Consider the following 17,613-nt stretch of genomic DNA (forward strand, 5'->3'; position numbering starts at 1 on the left):
TTACAACGCCTTTCAAGAGACCCAAGGACGCTTTACAATGGGAAACAAAACAACAACAGAATAATAGTCACACAGATACACAGGTTGATGAGATGTGGGTATAAGGAGGAGAAGAGAGAGGGTTTTATTTTCTGACACTTTGTAATTACACACCGGGCGGGGACACATATTTATGTATAAAAGACATCAAAAAGGGCATTTTGCATGATGTAGTAGTAGTAGAACCTTTATTTATCCAGGAAAATCAATTAAGAACAAATGATAGGTGACCTTTAATTTGTTTTGTGAGGATTTGTTCATGCATTCTGAATTTACTATATATCTTATTCTATACAGCAATAGCTGTTGAGGAATATGGCTATCTTAGTAATGATATACCAATCAAATCTGGTACTTAAAAGAGATATAATTGCAATAACTTATTAGTGTCAGTAATTCAATCTGCGGCTGCTTCTATATAGCTGCTTTTCACTTTTGTTAAAAGCTTTGAATTCCATGCTTTAATGCTGACAGATATTTAGTTTACTACAAATGAATACACCTTCTTTGCAGAGCACTGTGACTTTCTGTTATTTATGTGAAAACACTTGTAATTACTTTTGTGTGGCAGGACTTGATGCCTGAGTCGGGCTCTTGTTAAGCTTTGGGGGGGGCCTCAGACTCTGATCCACACTGCAAAGCTCTGTGCTGGATCTCTGCCAATCATTACCGCCTACATCAACTTCTCAGACAGCTTCCTGGCTCACAACCATAGCTCACAACACATTCTTAATCTAACCTTGACACCCATTGTTAGAATGAAACGGTGAGCATCCCCATCTTAAATATGTGAAATATGTTTCCTGGCGTGATCTTACTCTCTGTAATAAGGTGCAGAGTTATCTTAAAATAACCTAAATGTCATTCTGGCTAACACTTATAGTTTCACTGCTATGTTCCACACTATATAACAAGACCAGCTTTCTGCCCTCGAGGATCTACTCAGCCTTAAGGCCCTGACACACCAGGCCGAAATCGGCCGTTTTCGTTAGTCGGACGACGAAACTGTCGCCCAAACTCAATTTGGTGTGTCCCGCACCGCCGGCCGTGACACACCTTATTTGGCCTTTCATGGCCGACGCACGGCCGATTCAACATGCGTCGGCCACAAGCAGTCGGACAAAGAAATCACTCTGATTGGCTGTTCAGCTAGCGAATCAGTGCATGAGAAGCGAAACGGTTGCTTGAGAATGTCTTCCACAAGTACTGCACGAAACATGTTTTTGATGGACGAGAGTGAAAATGGAACGCAAACGCTATTTGTTGTTTATATCACGTAGTCTGTTCTTCTTCTCTGTCTTCCGGTTGTTGCCTCTTTTGAATGATGAATACACACTACCGCCGCCTGCTGGTAAGGAGAGTTATTGCCGCTCACGCATGCGCAGTTCGTACGTGCTCGGCTGAAGTCTTTGCGGTGTGTTCCAGTCCGACACATGGCCAACACGCAGGAGAACACGCCGCCGCAAAAGTCGGCGTCAGCGAGTTCTCTGGTGACTGCTTTGTGTGTCAGGGCCTTTAGAATAAATCCAGACACAGCTATTTATCGTCCCAAATTTCTCCTGAGGTCAAGATGAAAACATCACAAAGTCCTGGCGTGGACCTATAGAAAGTTTGTTTTCTCTTTTATTATTTTAAAGAACTTCTTTTTTAGTTGTCCTTTTAAAAAATGTACCAAATTGCCTCGGTGCTCTTAGGCTAGTTGTTCACATTTATTGGTATTTGTTAATGTGTTAGACCAAATAGGAATAACAGAAGATGCACGTAATTCCTATTTTATGTATACAGAGGCGTGTGGCACAGTGGGTTAGGCGTTGGTGTTTGGATCAGGGTTCACAGGTTCAAACCTCACTGCAGTCAGCATGTCGTTGTGTCCCTGAGACACTTCACCCCAAATTGCTCCTGTGGGGATTGCCCACAGTATTGAGTATGTAAGTCGCTTTGGATAAAAGTGTCTGTAATGTAATGTAGAACACAGGGATCATATATAAATGTTTTAAAGGGGCCCTATTATGCTCATTTTCAGGTTCATATTTGAACCTTATGATTGGTCAAAGTCTTAGAGATGAAGACCGTTTACATGTACAAAACCCTATAGAACACACTACAGGAAAGGGAGCACCCCAAAATGCATAATGGGGCCCCTTTAATTTTTCGTGCGAGGCAGAAAAGAGAAACGAGAGAAAAACTAGTCACAGAAAGAAAAAATTAAACTTTATTAGTTTTTATACTTACCAACACTTTGAAATTAAAACCTATGTAATTACTCACAACTAATATAGATCTGCACAGAGCAAATGAATCAATCAAAAATAGTTACGAAGTTCTATTACTTTTTTCCCAAACTGCAATACACACAAATAAAAGCTGAAAAAAACCCAAAAAATGTCTAGTCATTCTTTTTTTCTTGCTGTTGCTGCCACATGTAAAGTGAATAAAAAGAAAAAGTGTTTAGACGAGCTACACAGCTCCCCTGTGTCTATGCTAATAACTGAATAAATAATTGCACATCGCACCCTATTATTGCATTAGTTGCAGTTTGTTTTAAAATTGTAGAATACTCAGGCATATAGACAAATGTAAGTACAGTTTTAAACAATGAATATTGATGTTATTGAAATCACACTACCATGACGATCAAATTCATATCTTTGTCAAATGCACATGCCGACTGTGCCTTATCAATCCTTGATTTTCTATGTTTTTCAATGCTTTTACATGTGTACTTATTTGAAGCAAACGCCTCAGTACACGCGCACTGATAACAGTTGAATAAAAGCCATAATACCCTTGAGGATTTTCTATACCTTTACAGTAATGTTGGGAAAGAAAACCCTCTTAGATATAAGCCAACTGTCTTCGTAAAGCAAATTTGCCCCAACAAATATTGAATTGACTCATTTGACAAACATTCCCATTGAAGACCCAGCTATGACAACTCATAATAGAAAGAAACACAAATTCATAATTTCAATGCTAGCACTACTACTTGAGTTCACATCAAAATGTAAGAATTATTGCAGAATAATCATTGACTATGTTCAGTATAGCGATACAGCATTTGTCCTTTTACATAATCACATGTATATTACCAAAGCGCTTAAGACCCTTAAGAAGTTACAGGAAAAGTTAAACATGTTGGTAATGTCAAACTTTTCCTTTAAGCTCAGCATAGGCTATTGAAAAATAAAAACAGAAAAGGTTTAAGTGAAGTAATTGAGACAATTAAAATGCAGAAAGTTCCTGTTTTGGACAGTAAATAATGAGATTCGACAATAACATTCAACAGCTGTTTGTATTATGTCAAAACTTAATAGAGCTCAGCTGATCAGAAATGAGATGACTCAAGCTGTCCAATATTTGAAGCATCATCCACACCTCCCTCTCAAATAAAACACGATACGACAAAACTAACTTAGCTTCATGATCAACGAAGAAAAAAAGTCACATGTGCATCACCACACCATAAATAAATACATGCTGGTTCAAAAACCAGTGAAGCCGGAATCGTCATCCAACCTTTGTCCTTTGTCAATGACATAGTCGTGACAATAAAAAGACATTCAAACCTAAAGCGTCAAAAAGAAAAGACAAGATGAACAATCTTGAAAAAGAGACTTCCATGGGTTCCCCCCAATGAACCCCTGAACATTCCTCGGCCCAAAAAATACCGTTTGGCTTCGTCCAAACATTTAGGCCTCTTTGCCGTAAAAGTCGTCTTCTTTCCTTTGTTTTTTTTACTTTCAAAGGAACCACATTTATTTTCATAAAAGGCCGAAAAGTTTGGACGCAACACTTTGGCTTTAAAGACCAACAAATTCCTCCCACATCAGAGGCAGTCCAGAGTAAAGTGTTGAATAGTCTATTGCATGAGCGCCGCGTAGTCGACTAATGTGCTAAACCACAAAAGTCCTTGTACAAAACAAATACAGTATAATAATAATAAGTTAGCAAACAATCATTAAAATTTTCAGTTTGTGTTTTTTTAGCAACTGATTTTTCACTAATTCCCATTCATGCATCTATATACTAATCGGTGTTGATAGAAGGAGGCTCTGTCGGAAAGTTTTTCATTTGGGCGGGGAGCAGGACTAGATGTGAATGGCCAAAAATGCTGAAAATGTTTGCGGAAAAGAATGGGACATATAATAATAATAATAATAATAACATTTGAAGGAACACATAGACTGAACAGGTTTACTGAAATGCACAACGATACGACACTGAAACATGCAATATAAGCAATAATGTAAATATAGGAAACTAACATGAGAAGGGAGGCTCTAGGAGTGATACCATTGGCTTAAAAGGGTCATGTGATGCAGCAACAAGTCATGTATCGAGATTGGATTTAGACAAAGATGCAATTTAGGACAAAACCAGAACAGTCCAATTTTTTTTTTTTTTTCAAAAAATATATTATCAAAAAAGGTCAATTTGGCTACATCCCACCACACACTACGCCGATAGCATCACTGCGCAGCTGGAATATGCAAATAACTACGTTCTACAAAATAAAACGTAATCTTTTACAAGTTTATACTTTTGAATGATGTTCTATGACGCAGCACAGACAGAGAGAAAAATAACGCAAGAGATAGAGAGAAGAAAGATTAACACAAGTTATTCCTAATAAACATTCAACATGCTTCAACAGTTTTCTAAAAAAAAAAACCTAATCAACAGAGAATCTCTTTTTTGTAATTCTTTTTTTTTTGTATTTAATTTGGCTCTCTGAAATAAAAGCGAGCGCACAAGCCCTCCCCGATGTATAAATAACTTTTCAACCAGGGTGGGAAGGCGGACATGTTTTCAGGGAGCCAGAGCCAGAGTCCGGGGGGCTTCATCAGGGTTGTCTGCGGTGGTCAATCGCTGGAAAGGGCCAAACGGAGGAGCCAGTCAGGGATTCAGGACGTGGTCATGGAAGATGGGTCGTTCCACATGGCCGCCACGTCTCTGAACCTGTGGGAGGACCATTGGTAATTGAGAAATAATGTCCTTAAAGTAACCTGCTGCTTTACATTACATAGCTTTTCTTTTAGCTGAAGCTTTCACCCAAAGTGACCTACAATAAGTGCATTCAACTGTGAAGAACTCGGAAGAATAAGAAAGATGCACTTCATTCTCCTCAAATCAGCCACAAGTTGTAAGTGCATTGGTTACAAATGAGCCAAATCTTTATGTACTTGATTTGAGCAATGATCAATCTGAATACGTTATGTATCCTGAGGGAATTGGATTTTGTGACAGGTGCTTCATTTAAGAATAAAATAACATTTAATAAACAGCGAAATGCAATTTAAAATGTGCACATATTACTACAATATTGCTCAAAGAAAATATTTCCAAATGGGTGTGTAACAAATTAATATGAATTATTAAATGAATTGCTGAAAAGCAGATTATTGCTCAAAAATGTACAGTAATAATTCTAGGTGAACATTGCACAGTAGAATATTAACTAGAGAATGCAATTCCTGAAGAAATTGCTTTCTGACGCAAATTAACTAATGTGTAAGAAGAAAGTGAAGAAGCAGGAATATTTGGATAACAGCGAAAGGGTTCCATATGAATGGACGTTAGAGAAAAAGTTATAGACATTCATGAAACTCCCTATGTATAAAAAATGTAAAATATTTAAGGTTTCAACACATCATCGAATACAAATGTGGGACATTTAAGTGTTTAACTCATCAGGGAGGAAGTCCAGGTGCCTGTCTTTTGACTACTGACTTGTAAGGCCTGACTCTCTGAATAAACTTTGTCTCTGACCTTGCATTGATGAGGTACTGGGCCAGGCTGATGTTGGCAGGGGTCCCTGTGATGGTGATCTGGCGCTCCGATGACCCTTCCATGGCGTTAGCAATTTTGATCTGTGCCCCAGACATCTGACGGATCTCGTTGATTTTGGTTCCCTGGCGTCCGATTATGCAGCCTATTAGCTGGGAAGAAAATGGGGACGGGACTTAGGATGGCCAGAACAAATCAAAGACACACATTTTTATCTGATGCCATATTACACTGCACTCGATGTGATGCAATACTACGGGTCATTGTCAGCCTTTCAACCATAACTCTTATATTCCTCTCATTGGGGCAGCAAGTCTTTTCCATTAAGGCCATTCACTTTACAAAGCCAACTGCCTTTGGCTGCACTATATCTCTGCTGTGGTCCTCTATAGCTGCAGCTGTCAGATTGTATTGCTAGAAGCTAAAACGGGAAGCCATATTAAGAGATAATAAACCAGTTTTTTTTACTCTGTGGTCGAACAACCTTTTTGAATTTGTGCTTTGATAGATGACTAATGCCTTGCTTTGTTCCTGTGCAGATTTTCCAGGAATTTAACGTATAGTTTTAACACTCTTGTGTATTAGTTGTTGTAATCTTTATTCCAATGTCTCATTGACCTTTATTTTCCGAATGTTTTGTTTTCAAATAAGTGTTTTAGTTAAGGGTATAGTGTATTGAAAGTGTAACAGAAGACTTATGGACATACATTATAAAATATGTGACTTTTGTTATAGTGTCGTCAGATCAAGGCAAATCTGTTATGGAAAATTAAACAAAAAAGCACTCACGAGAAGACATGTCACATACTAAGACACATATACTCACATCATTGGGAATGGTGAGTTCATGAGTACTGGCCTGGTTATTGGCATCCAGACCTGCTGCTGCACACAGGAAAAGGAAATACAATAGAGTTTGGCACATTGAGGGAGTGAACAGCATTGATGAGATGTAGTCCATGGTGTTTTTTAACTCCCTGACCAGTAGAAAGCCTGGCTCTGTAAAACTCCTATCACTTGATTTCTACTAAAAAAACATGAGGCAATTGCATCATTACAGAAAGATACGAAGGGGACACCAAAGAACAAAAGAAACCTCAACATCAACAAGAGCAAACCACCAGCAGGCCATGTCAATGGCAGTGCACCACAGAGACCATTAGGACAACACGAGAAGAAGAAGAAGAAGAAGAAGAAGAAGAAGAAGAAGAAGAAGAAGAAGAAGAAGAAGAAGAAGAAGAAGAAGAAGAAGAAGAAGAAGAAGAAGAAGAAGAAGAAGAAGAAGAAAGACAGGAAGAGAAAGAGAAAAAAGGAGGTAGAGAACGTGTTTGTCTCGACAGGTAAAAACGAGAGAAGGAGCTTTGGTAAAGAGGGGCGTCGTGTAGGTGGGTACGTACCGGGGAAGGCAGGGGTGGTCTGTCCGAGGGGGTTAAAGGGGGTTTGCTGCATAGCCAACTGGTGGAGCTTGCTCAACTGCTGAGGGGGGGAGGAGGAGGACAGCAGTGCTATGAGGTCATCGTTAAAAAAACACTCTCGAACACACACTCACACGCACAGACACACACAAACAGGTCTGTCCGAAATGCTACAAGAGTAGAGAGGATCTGAGGAGTAGTAACAACACAGACAGGTGAAGGACAAAGACTAAGAGATACAAAGAAAGAGAGCAGAGAAGAAGAAGCTCATGGAGGACTTGGTCTGAGACTGTGGTGACGGAGTAACAACCGGTGACTACCATTTTAGGATGATGTCAGATTTACCATGCCATTTTTTCAGCAATGGTCCACTTGCACTATTTATGTCACAGGTTCATTGTATTTGACATGCCTGGGACTTCCATTGCCAACAGCTGTAGCTTTTGCAGATAAAGCCTTTGAATCTTGAACTGAATCTTGACTCCAAATTGGCTGCACGTTCATACTCTCAAATAGTTAGATGCAGATGCTTGGTTAGACACCCCTTGACTTGACTGTTCTCACTTTTAGTGTCATTTTTCAATCTGCAGGATAGTCTTATAGACTTCAACAAGTGGTTAACATGTCCCAATGTATGTGACATGTTATACAGTAACATGTTACTTTTTATACACTTTGCTACCTGACTTACTCTAGTCCAAATGAATATGCTCACTGGCTATAGGCAGATTTGTGCACCCTAAACTAACGTAGGTTCATTAACCAAGCCAAAATTAGACAAGTTTGGTGTGAGAAAAGGCTGATCATCTCGTCTTCCATTTTCTTTTTTGTTGTTCATTTTGGGGGGAGTTTCAAATATATTTAAAGAAAACTCAATCATAAGTCACAGCCACAAAATCTGCCTTTCATACTATTTTTGTCTTTTTTTTAATTCTTTTTTTTCTTGGTTCTGATTTTGATTGCATTATTTTCAACTGGCAAATAAGTCTTCAACAATTTCACAATGGCTCCAGTTACTATAAAGCTGCAACCCTATTTTATGCATGTTCTAGTTGATTTGATATAACCGTAAAACCACCAGCCATCCGGCCAAGCTCCACGAGGTTGAATGCCCAACAGAGGGCAGGGAGGAAATAGTCAGAAAATTTAGAAGATAAAGGAATTACATATCAGAAATAAAGCTGTATTAATATTAGCAATTAATATTAATATGAGTGGAAAGAGAGTAAAGAGCCTGCAGATTTGGATGCAGTGACAGAATAATGGAGCGTGCAGTGTGCACTGCCTCGTGGGGTTCGCACTCACGTCAGGATGAGGGATGGCGTACTGTCCTTGAATGGTATAACCCTGGAAACAAGAGAAGAGCTTATTGTTATCTCATTACACCAGCGGAACAAATATCAAAAACATACAGCCTATTATAGAAATATATTTTTGACAAGGGAAAACTAATCACTCTACAACAAACTATACGTGATGTAAAAACTGTTGACTACCACACTCTACAGACATATTTTTATTTTATTTTTTATCACTACAAATTCATGCATACATCAGATCCAGTTGAACTCAATCAATAGGGGACAACACAGACAGTGGGGGGGGGTGAGGGGAGGCGTGAGGGAAACCAGGTGAGCGGCCCTAAAGCGAGTGATGAGATTGAGCTTTTAGGTGGTGGTGGGCCACAGGGGTTAGAACTGAGCTAAATTCATTTCATCAGCCAAGAGAGCGAGCAGTGGTAGACCGTCACCAGAGAAATAATACGTCTAGTCTCTGCATTTGGTCAGTAAAGTAGAAATTAGAAGATTTTGTATTAATAAATAAATAACCGACATCTAAATGTAGGTATGTTTTGCTTTCCTAATTTCCATGAGAATATTTGAATCAAACACAATTCAACTTCATATTTTACTGGCTAACCAACAGCTTTCTGTTCATTGACGAGAACAACACTTAACCTGTCATTATTCATCGAGTATTAAAAGCCACATTAAGCATGCTAATTGGAGTCTTATATAGAACTTAGCCACTTTTGTAATTATGAATTTATTGATCAATTTAATTAATTGGTTGTTACATTTAGATGTGCTGATTTTCCTTATCCTATGACACAGCAAACTGAATATTTGGGGGATTTTCCAACCTTAAAGCTACTTACTTTGTTTATATAATAGCTTCAACTCTAGCGTTTCATACTGATGTAATTGCAATGGTTAATTTATTTTTCTTCAATTGAATTAAATGTTTATCTGTTTTTATCAACCATGCAAATGATCCTCAGTGTTTTCACATTCATCTCCTGTAATTCACACCCTGTCCAGTAGGTGTCTCTACGGAGTTTCCCTTCCTTTGTGTACACCTGATGCTCCCCTGCATGGGTCCTTCGAATGATCTTCCTGAGTAAGTCAATTTAAGTGTCTCTTTCAGTGTACAGTAAGTTCTATGTTTGACTTCCTTTCATTCAAGCTCACCAAGTTATTTTTGCTCAATCACTATAGGATGTTGTTGGTGCTTTCTTTATTTTAATTTGAGTTAGCTTGATGGCATAAGCATTTTACACTTTCTATTGTAATACTATCTATACTAAAATATTTGTATCATTGGCTGCTACTTCAAGACTTAAGACTGTAACATCACTGTTGTGAATTAACCCTCTGCAAAATATACATTTACATGTGTTTATCTTAATGTTATTACTAGAAGCTATTTCCACTACGGTTTATGTTAACTTACATTTATAATTCAGCTATGTTTTTACCATGAATGTCTTTATTTAATCTGTTAGTCTTTTCATTTTTTTTTTACCTTGGATTTGAACTCTCCCCTTTGCTCTAACAAAGTACGTTTTTAAATAAGGATTTCTGATTCTTGTGGCAGTGTTTTGTTCATTTTTTTCTGTTAATGTCTTTATCCAAGTTCTGGTTTGCGTGGCTGCAGGTCATGGAGGACAGTGAGGGCACCGTCGACAGCAGTGATATGTCATGCTTGTCAGGGGGGCTCAGGGGGAGTGAGGGAGGGAGGATAAGTGAGAAAAACCTGGTGCAACACTAACAGGCAGTGGCTGGTGCTGCAGTAAGAGGCTGAGGTTGGCCGTGGACGCCCCCAGTGGGTCTGCTCTTACCTGGCCACCTGAAAAAATGACAGGGGTGGAGGCAGGCTTGGGGCGGTAGGGGATAGTGGCACCTTTCGGTGGGGACTGAGGAGAGCAAAGGAGGAGAGAGTGGGGGGAAGAAGAAGAAGGGGTGAGATGTGGAGAGAGTGTTAGAACAGAGAGAAAGAAAGAAGTTGCATAAAGTGAAACCAAGAGGGACAGTGCCTTGGGGAGGACGACCTGTGACACAAAGTGCTCTTCAGTGTGTTCATGCCCATAGAAAAGGTCCAAATCGTGGTTCAGTGCACAACTAAACTTGGATTTACCTGGAACATCACTTTCAACTGGATAATGATGAGTCTACATACTGTGTTTGCAATGTCTAAAGTCCACGTTTGAGAGACTTACAGTCATGTCACATATCTCCTAGTATCCATGGCTGGTGCCATCATGAAGGCCCAATGGAGAACTGGCTGTGCAGATAGTTCAAATGAATGGTGACGGAGACGGAGAGACAGTGTGTAGCCCTTTGATTTAAAGCATTATGAATTGTTGAGGACAGTAACAGACAGTTTAAGTATTTTCTACCCTGCAAAATACAGTCCTAATTGTTTGATACGTACTTAATTTCTGCTTTTTTGTGACTGGAGCAAGCTGGCTAAACTGTCTATATAAGATTTTACCAAAAATATTTAGACTGCACAATGAGGTTTTTGATAAATAATTGTCAGTAATTTAGATATAATTACAATGTATGTAGTACACTTTTCTGTAATTGATCATATAAATCCAGGAAAAGGGACTACATTTCTAGTCTCATATCTCTATATCAATACAGACCTACTTTCAAAATGTACAAACCAAGATGTCAGAGCACAACAAAACAATCAAATGCATTGGTTATGAAATAGTAGTAAATAACACAGTAATTAACATTTTGTAATCAGAGAGATGCAGATCATCCTTAAAATACTCTAGTATGTGCTAGTATTTATAGTTTTCATTGTTAGTGGCAGAGAATTCAACAAATATGCACAAAGGATTTTCAGAAAATGAAGCCGAATGTAATGTAAACTATTCTATTTATCAATTGTGTTTTGTATTCAATTGACTGGCTTACATCTTAAAGATTGAAAACAACTATCTTTCATATTCCATATCATGCATTTGAATGAAATGATTGAGATTGTGGTTCAGTGTGAATCATGTGAACTTGATATGTCCCTGTCTGTGGTACTGTACCTCCAGCATCACCACACAGATCTGTTTGACACACTGGATGATGGCTTCAGGCGCTCCGGAGATCGTCACTGCTCTCTCCGTGGAGTTGGGCAGCATGTCACCTGCAACCTGGACCTGAGCTCCTGTGGACTAATATTGAAATAATCTAAATGAATGCATTGACATGTATGTAAAGGGATACTAGAGCAGAAAACACTACACATGGGGGAATATAAAGGACAACAATCTTAAATCAATGTTTTAATCCCATACAATTTTCAAGGAACTACAGTTGAATAGAATTAATAAATAATAAATGACGCCATGAAGTAAATAACAGCTTAATGTGTATTTAGCCTAAGAGAAGACATGGTATAAAAACATGAATAGCAATGTCTTTGCTGTAGTTTTGCCTTCAAACAAAGTATTCTAGTTAGTTCAATGAAATAGAAATAATAGACTACCTCTCTCATTTCTTTGATTTTGGAGCCTCCTTTCCCGATGAGAGAGCCACACTGGCTGGCCGGGACGACGAGCCTGAGGGTGACCGGGGGTTTACTGGTGGCCGGACTGTTGCTCATAGAGTTTATTATATCCTGAGGGAGGAACCAACGCTGTTATCAGACCATGTATTTACAGAGGTAGCAAGTTTACTGCACCACAAAGTAAACTCTTTTAGATATGTGCACATTGTATTTTTTCCTTAGTTGTTATATTTATATATATATCTGAAATACTTGACATTGATAAACCTTATGTGTTATTAAGAATCATTTATAATATACACCTTCTACCTGATGAATAAAACGGTTAAAGGGCGTTTCCTCTGTATGTGTACATCTGGAAAGTCCTCTTATTTTCCACCTACAAACTGATGTTGTTTTGGTTTGGCCCTGCTTTGACCCAGATCTAAACCTCAATACTGTGCCTTTTCCAAAGGGTGCTGCAAGGTTAGATCAGCATATTTCTGTCCTACATAACAGATCGAGCCTGCTTTGTATTCATTAGGAGACGCAACAGTACTGACAGTAAAGCCAGGGGTGGGAACTGAGTACTTTACTTAAATACTGCACTTAAGGAAAATCTGAGGTACTTAGTATTTTTATTTTAATGCCACTTTCTACTGTCTATATATTTGTATTTATACACTTTCATGTACAAATGCCAAATATAATTCAAGCTTCTCAGATGTGAGGATATGCAGCTTTCCCCCTTAAATAATTGTGTTTTTTTAGTTTGAAAAAATAATCACTGTAAAAAATGTCCCTATTTCGATTCCATGTTATTGGGAAAGTAATCAGCAGAATATTTCACAAGGAAAATATAAAAAAACAATATTCACAACTACATCAATTAAAAGGCCCCATGTCATGCTTTTCCGGTTCTGACCCGTCCCCTTGTGTTATGAAGGTTGTTCTGCATGTAAACGCTCTGCAGAGTCACAAACCCTCAAAGTACACCCTGTAGCGAGTAAAACTCTAACACAGAAAATACCTGTCTGTGCTGCCCCAGAACGCCTCGTTGGACATTTCTCTTTTTCCATAGTTTTCTTCCTGGGTACAGTGACGTGCCCATACCCAAATGGACCCATTGGTCCAAATGGACCAATCCGTGGAGCCGTTACGTTCGGGGAGCCATTACGTTAAGTTCGTGGATTGGTCCAAATTGACCAATCCACGGACTTCCTCACACACAATTCAATCTTTTCTCAGCTGCAGCTCCTCCGATTTCTCCCCCCAGAGACGGCGGGACGTGGCGAGGCTGGGAGTTTGTGTGTGAGCACACACACAAACTCCCAGCCAGGCTGCGGGTGTGTGTGTGTGTTCGGGCTGGTTTCGCTCTGTCTCGCAGACGGCCACTGAGCTCATAGGGAGGGGGGGGGCAGGAGCTCCAACAAGCCGTTTAGGACAGAGAGTGAATACACATACTATACAGAGATGCTGTATGAGAAACCAATGTGAGTTTGGAAAATTGCACAATATAAATCTATTCTAGTAGACCTCAACAATGGAATTATGATCAGTAGAAATCGGCACCAAAGTTGTTCTGGAAAACTGTCCGACACCTCAGGAGGGGGAAGCAGGGAACCATCCAAGCTGTGTACAGTAAGGATGGGACGTTGTTGACCTCAACTGATGGAGTGTTAAGGCGTTGGAAGGAACACTTTGAGGAACTCCTGAACCCGACAACTCCGCCCTCTATGTTAGAGGCAGAGCTGGAGTATGACGGGGGATCAACACCAATCTCCCGGGGGGAGGTCACTGAGGTCGTCAAACAACTCCACAGTGGCAAAGCCCCGGGGGGGGGATGAGATCCGCCCGGAAATGCTGAAGGCTCTGGGTGTTGAGGGACTGTCATGGTTGACACGTCTCATCAATGTTGCGTGGAAGTCGGAAACAGTACCGAAGGAGTGGCAGACCGGGGTGGTGGTGACCGCGTCGAAAGGAGCCAGTTGAGGTGGTTCGGGCACCTAGTTAGGATGCCACCTGGGCGCCTCCCTAGGGAGGTGTTCCAGGCACGTCCAGCTGGGATTATATCTCTTCGCTGGCCTGGGAGCGCCTTAGGATCCCCCAGTCAGAGCTGTTTGATGTCGCCAGGGAAAATAAAGTTTGGGGCTCTCTGCTGGAACTGCTACCCCCGCGACCCGACCACGGATAAGCGGGAGAAGATGGATGGATGGATGGATGGATCAGTAGAAATGGCCATGACATGGGACCTTTAATAGATACAATTGAATAACAGTACGTTCTGTAAAACGTTTTGCCTTTTTCTGCAATAAGTCTTTTTAATTGTCTTTTGAATATGTTTATATTCTTTTATTTCACTTATTTAAATCCAAGAGTACTTAAAGGAGCAAAGGATCTGAGTACTTCCTGTACCGCTGTGGCAAATGTAGTGCTTTGATTTAGTATAGTGCTGTACTTTAAAGTGCTAAAATGGTGAATGTGTTACCTCCTCAAACTTGTATGCTATCATGGCGAAGGCCTTGAAAATAGCATCTGTGGGCCCAGTGATGGTGACTATCCTCTCAGGGCAGTTCCCCTCTGAGATGTTGATACGTGCACCGCTCTATAGGCCAAAAAACAATTACAGGATTAGGAAAAGAAGCATATGTTAAAAGCGGTAACAATACTTTTCTAAAAAGTCCTTCTTACATCTTCACGCATTTTCTTCACCGTTTCTCCTTTCTGGAAGTAAAAAATAAATAAAGATATAATTGCTGTAGGCGATATGACTTTGTACATGGTGTGCTGTGTGTGATATACCTTTCCAATGATGCTTCCAACCTCCTGCAGACACACAAACAAATAATGTTAAGTGTATAAGGGCGTGACGTCACCTATTGTAACCAGGCAGATTTTAGGAAATATAAACAAATAGCCGGGTGTCTCGGTACCTTGCCGTGCATCAGCAGCCTGATAGTAAGGGTCACGTTCAGGCCTCCTTCTGATTGGACCTTGATGGGCTCCATGTCGGGATTGGATGTAAAGGAAGGGGCGTGGTCACGTGAGAGAGGAGTTCAAGGGCCAACGCGAGTGTGATGGTGGAGTCAGCCAAGCGGTCACCTGCCAGAAAAAAGAATACAAGACATCCGTTTCAAATATTTTCCTCTGCATCTCTTTGCTTTAAGGCAGGGTTTACTTATGTACAAATCTGCAAAAACAGTATAGTTAAGTGCTTAATTTAGGTAGGGAAATGTTAATATTCATGCAAAAGGTGAAAAAAACAGATACAGCCTGCGACTCTAAAGATAGTCTCATGTGTTATACTTTTTAAATTACTTTAAAGTCATTGCTCTTTAACAGGATAGTTTAATGCTTAAAGTAAATAATTGAAACGGGCCAAAAAGCTCCTGGTTTACTGCAGTTTGTGCTAAATACAATCACCTCGTATAAAAAATTGTAGTTATATTCTACCAAAAATAACAATGGGCAGGGTTAGTCCATCTCTTAGTACGTTCTGACTACTCTGTCTATGTCGCTCAACCCCATGCCTATTAGTTCGTATGGAAAAGGTGACACTTTAAGAATAGCATATAAATATTCATTTTCATTTGTAAAAAAAAGTTATTTTCTTATACATTAGGTCACTGTAGTTTTTAGCAAATATTTATCAAAGAATACAAATCGTTATGGATTGCTGCGAATGAATAAACATGTCATTCAGTAAAACAATGTAGTTTTAAAAAAAAATGTAACCAATAATTATAGGAAAAATACTTATCAGTAGATACATTTACTGTTGTCTTTCATAGAAAATACACAGAATATCACCAAAATTAGCCTTTATGTTCAGTCGTATTTCATTGGCTGGATCGAGGTCTTATAGAGGGTCCTAACTGTTGTTGTACGTCTTTATTATTTCAGTTTTGCGCTTGCATATTGCTTATGTCTCAATTCATACTACCACATAACAAACCTGCAGCCTTGTTGTATTTAAATGCATCAAGCACTGCCTGAAACAGGGAGAAAATGGACTAACTGGACTGGAGCCCAGCATCTAGTGGCCCCGGGGGAACAAATACATGCAACAATCTAAATAAACCAACATGTAAATTGTTGGATGTAAATATGCTCCAATAATCTTTGTTGCATGAAAATAAATGGTGCTAAAAAGCCTAATGTCGTGCAATAGTTTGCAATAAAAGCGATTGAAAAGTAGGTCAGCATATGTCTCTTCAGTCACGAGATGAGCCATGGAACGTTGAGCGCCATATTTATTTTTATCAAACCTATTTCAGCTGGAATCCATCTAATTCTGCCTGACATATGATGTAATGACTCAAACAAGAGGTGATTGAGCAGAGCGACCACAAGAGGGCGCTGCAGCCTGACACTAGAACTGCCATGCAATTATTTTATTCTCGGACGCATTTAAATCCACGTTCAAAACTTTTTCCTAAAAACCGTAATCAGAATAGTCCTTTAACTTATCAGGCATGTTTATTGTGAGCTTTAAGAGGATATCAGTTTATCCAGCTTAAGTGAGTCCCTCCAAATGATGTAAACATAACTACATTGAAATGAAAGCTTCCAAATTGAATATATTATCAAGAAAATACACATTTATTGTGTGAGACTGTATCAAGGCAAGTATTTTTCGTTGAAATGAAGCTTAGCGTAAGTTCAATAAGGAAGACCTAACACGAGTCACTTACACGTCACTCGATGTCTCCCTTCCCCCCTCATTAAATATGAGGGCGTCACCCCTCAGCAGCCAATAGCTGCACATGCTAAATTCCTTAAATGCCTGCTCTTCCTCCCTGTCAGTTGTCATTTACAGATGACTGCAACCCGCCTCCACCCCTCTCGCCTCCAGTCTCCTCCAGGACAAAGCTAAACCTTCCTTCTTCAGACCGGTCTCACCTACTCAGCACCACCACCAGTGTCTAGACCCCGGGGATTTCATCGGAGCGGTGCTTTCCCTCCTGAATGATTATCCTGGAAACCGGGGCCTAATCGCCAAACACCATTACATTCTCCTGTTGTATTATCATGGCAATCATTTCATTCATATGACGTGTAAACAATAAATATGTAATTCTTACATCACGTCTCTCCGGTTTGAAATACCTGTACTTTCTACTTCTTACATTTTGAACACAATTACCTGTACTTTCTACTTCTTACATGTTGAACACAAATACCTGTACTTTCTACTTCTCACATGTTGAACTCAAATACCTGTACTTTCTACTTCTTACATGTTTAACACAAATACCTGTACTTTCTACTTCTTACATGTTGAACTCAAATACCTGTACTTTCTACTTCTTACATGTTGAACACAAATACCTGTACTTTCTACTTCTTACATGTTGAGAACAAATACCTGTACTTTCTACTTCTTACATGTTGAACACAAATACCTGTACTTTCTACTTCTTACATGTTGAACACTAATACCTGTACTTTCTACTTCTTACATTTTGAACACAAATACCTGTACTTTCTACTTCTTACATGTTGAACACAAATACCTGTACTTTCTACTTCTTACATGTTGAACCCAAATACCTATACTTTCTACTTCTTACATGTTGAACTCAAATACCTGTAC

The 17,613-nt window shown here is 39.4% G+C and overlaps 1 protein-coding gene across 3 annotated transcripts; it reads right to left on the reverse strand.

Moving 5' to 3' along the window:
* Positions 1-4,943: 4,943 nt before the first annotated feature.
* Positions 4,944-15,025, reverse strand: LOC117461526 (poly(rC)-binding protein 3). 3 transcript variants are annotated; one of them, XM_034103441.2, is made up of 12 exons: positions 14,951-15,025; positions 14,820-14,843; positions 14,709-14,741; positions 14,506-14,622; positions 12,018-12,149; positions 11,575-11,703; positions 10,363-10,437; positions 8,547-8,588; positions 7,224-7,302; positions 6,653-6,705; positions 5,809-5,978; positions 4,944-4,998 (listed from the first exon to the last, which is right to left on the reverse strand). In XM_034103441.2, the coding sequence occupies exons 1-12, from the start codon at positions 15,023-15,025 to the stop codon at positions 4,944-4,946; spliced, it is 984 nt and encodes a 327-aa protein (XP_033959332.1). The 3 variants fall into 3 exon arrangements, with proteins under 3 accessions (XP_033959332.1, XP_033959331.1, XP_033959330.1); XM_034103440.2 differs by having other exon boundaries at positions 7,224-7,299; positions 10,294-10,437; XM_034103439.2 differs by having other exon boundaries at positions 10,294-10,437.
* Between the last annotated feature and the right edge of the window lie 2,588 nt (positions 15,026-17,613).

Source organism: Pseudochaenichthys georgianus, chromosome 16, assembly GCF_902827115.2.
Source record: "Pseudochaenichthys georgianus chromosome 16, fPseGeo1.2, whole genome shotgun sequence".
NCBI classification, from domain to species: domain Eukaryota; kingdom Metazoa; phylum Chordata; class Actinopteri; order Perciformes; family Channichthyidae; genus Pseudochaenichthys; species Pseudochaenichthys georgianus.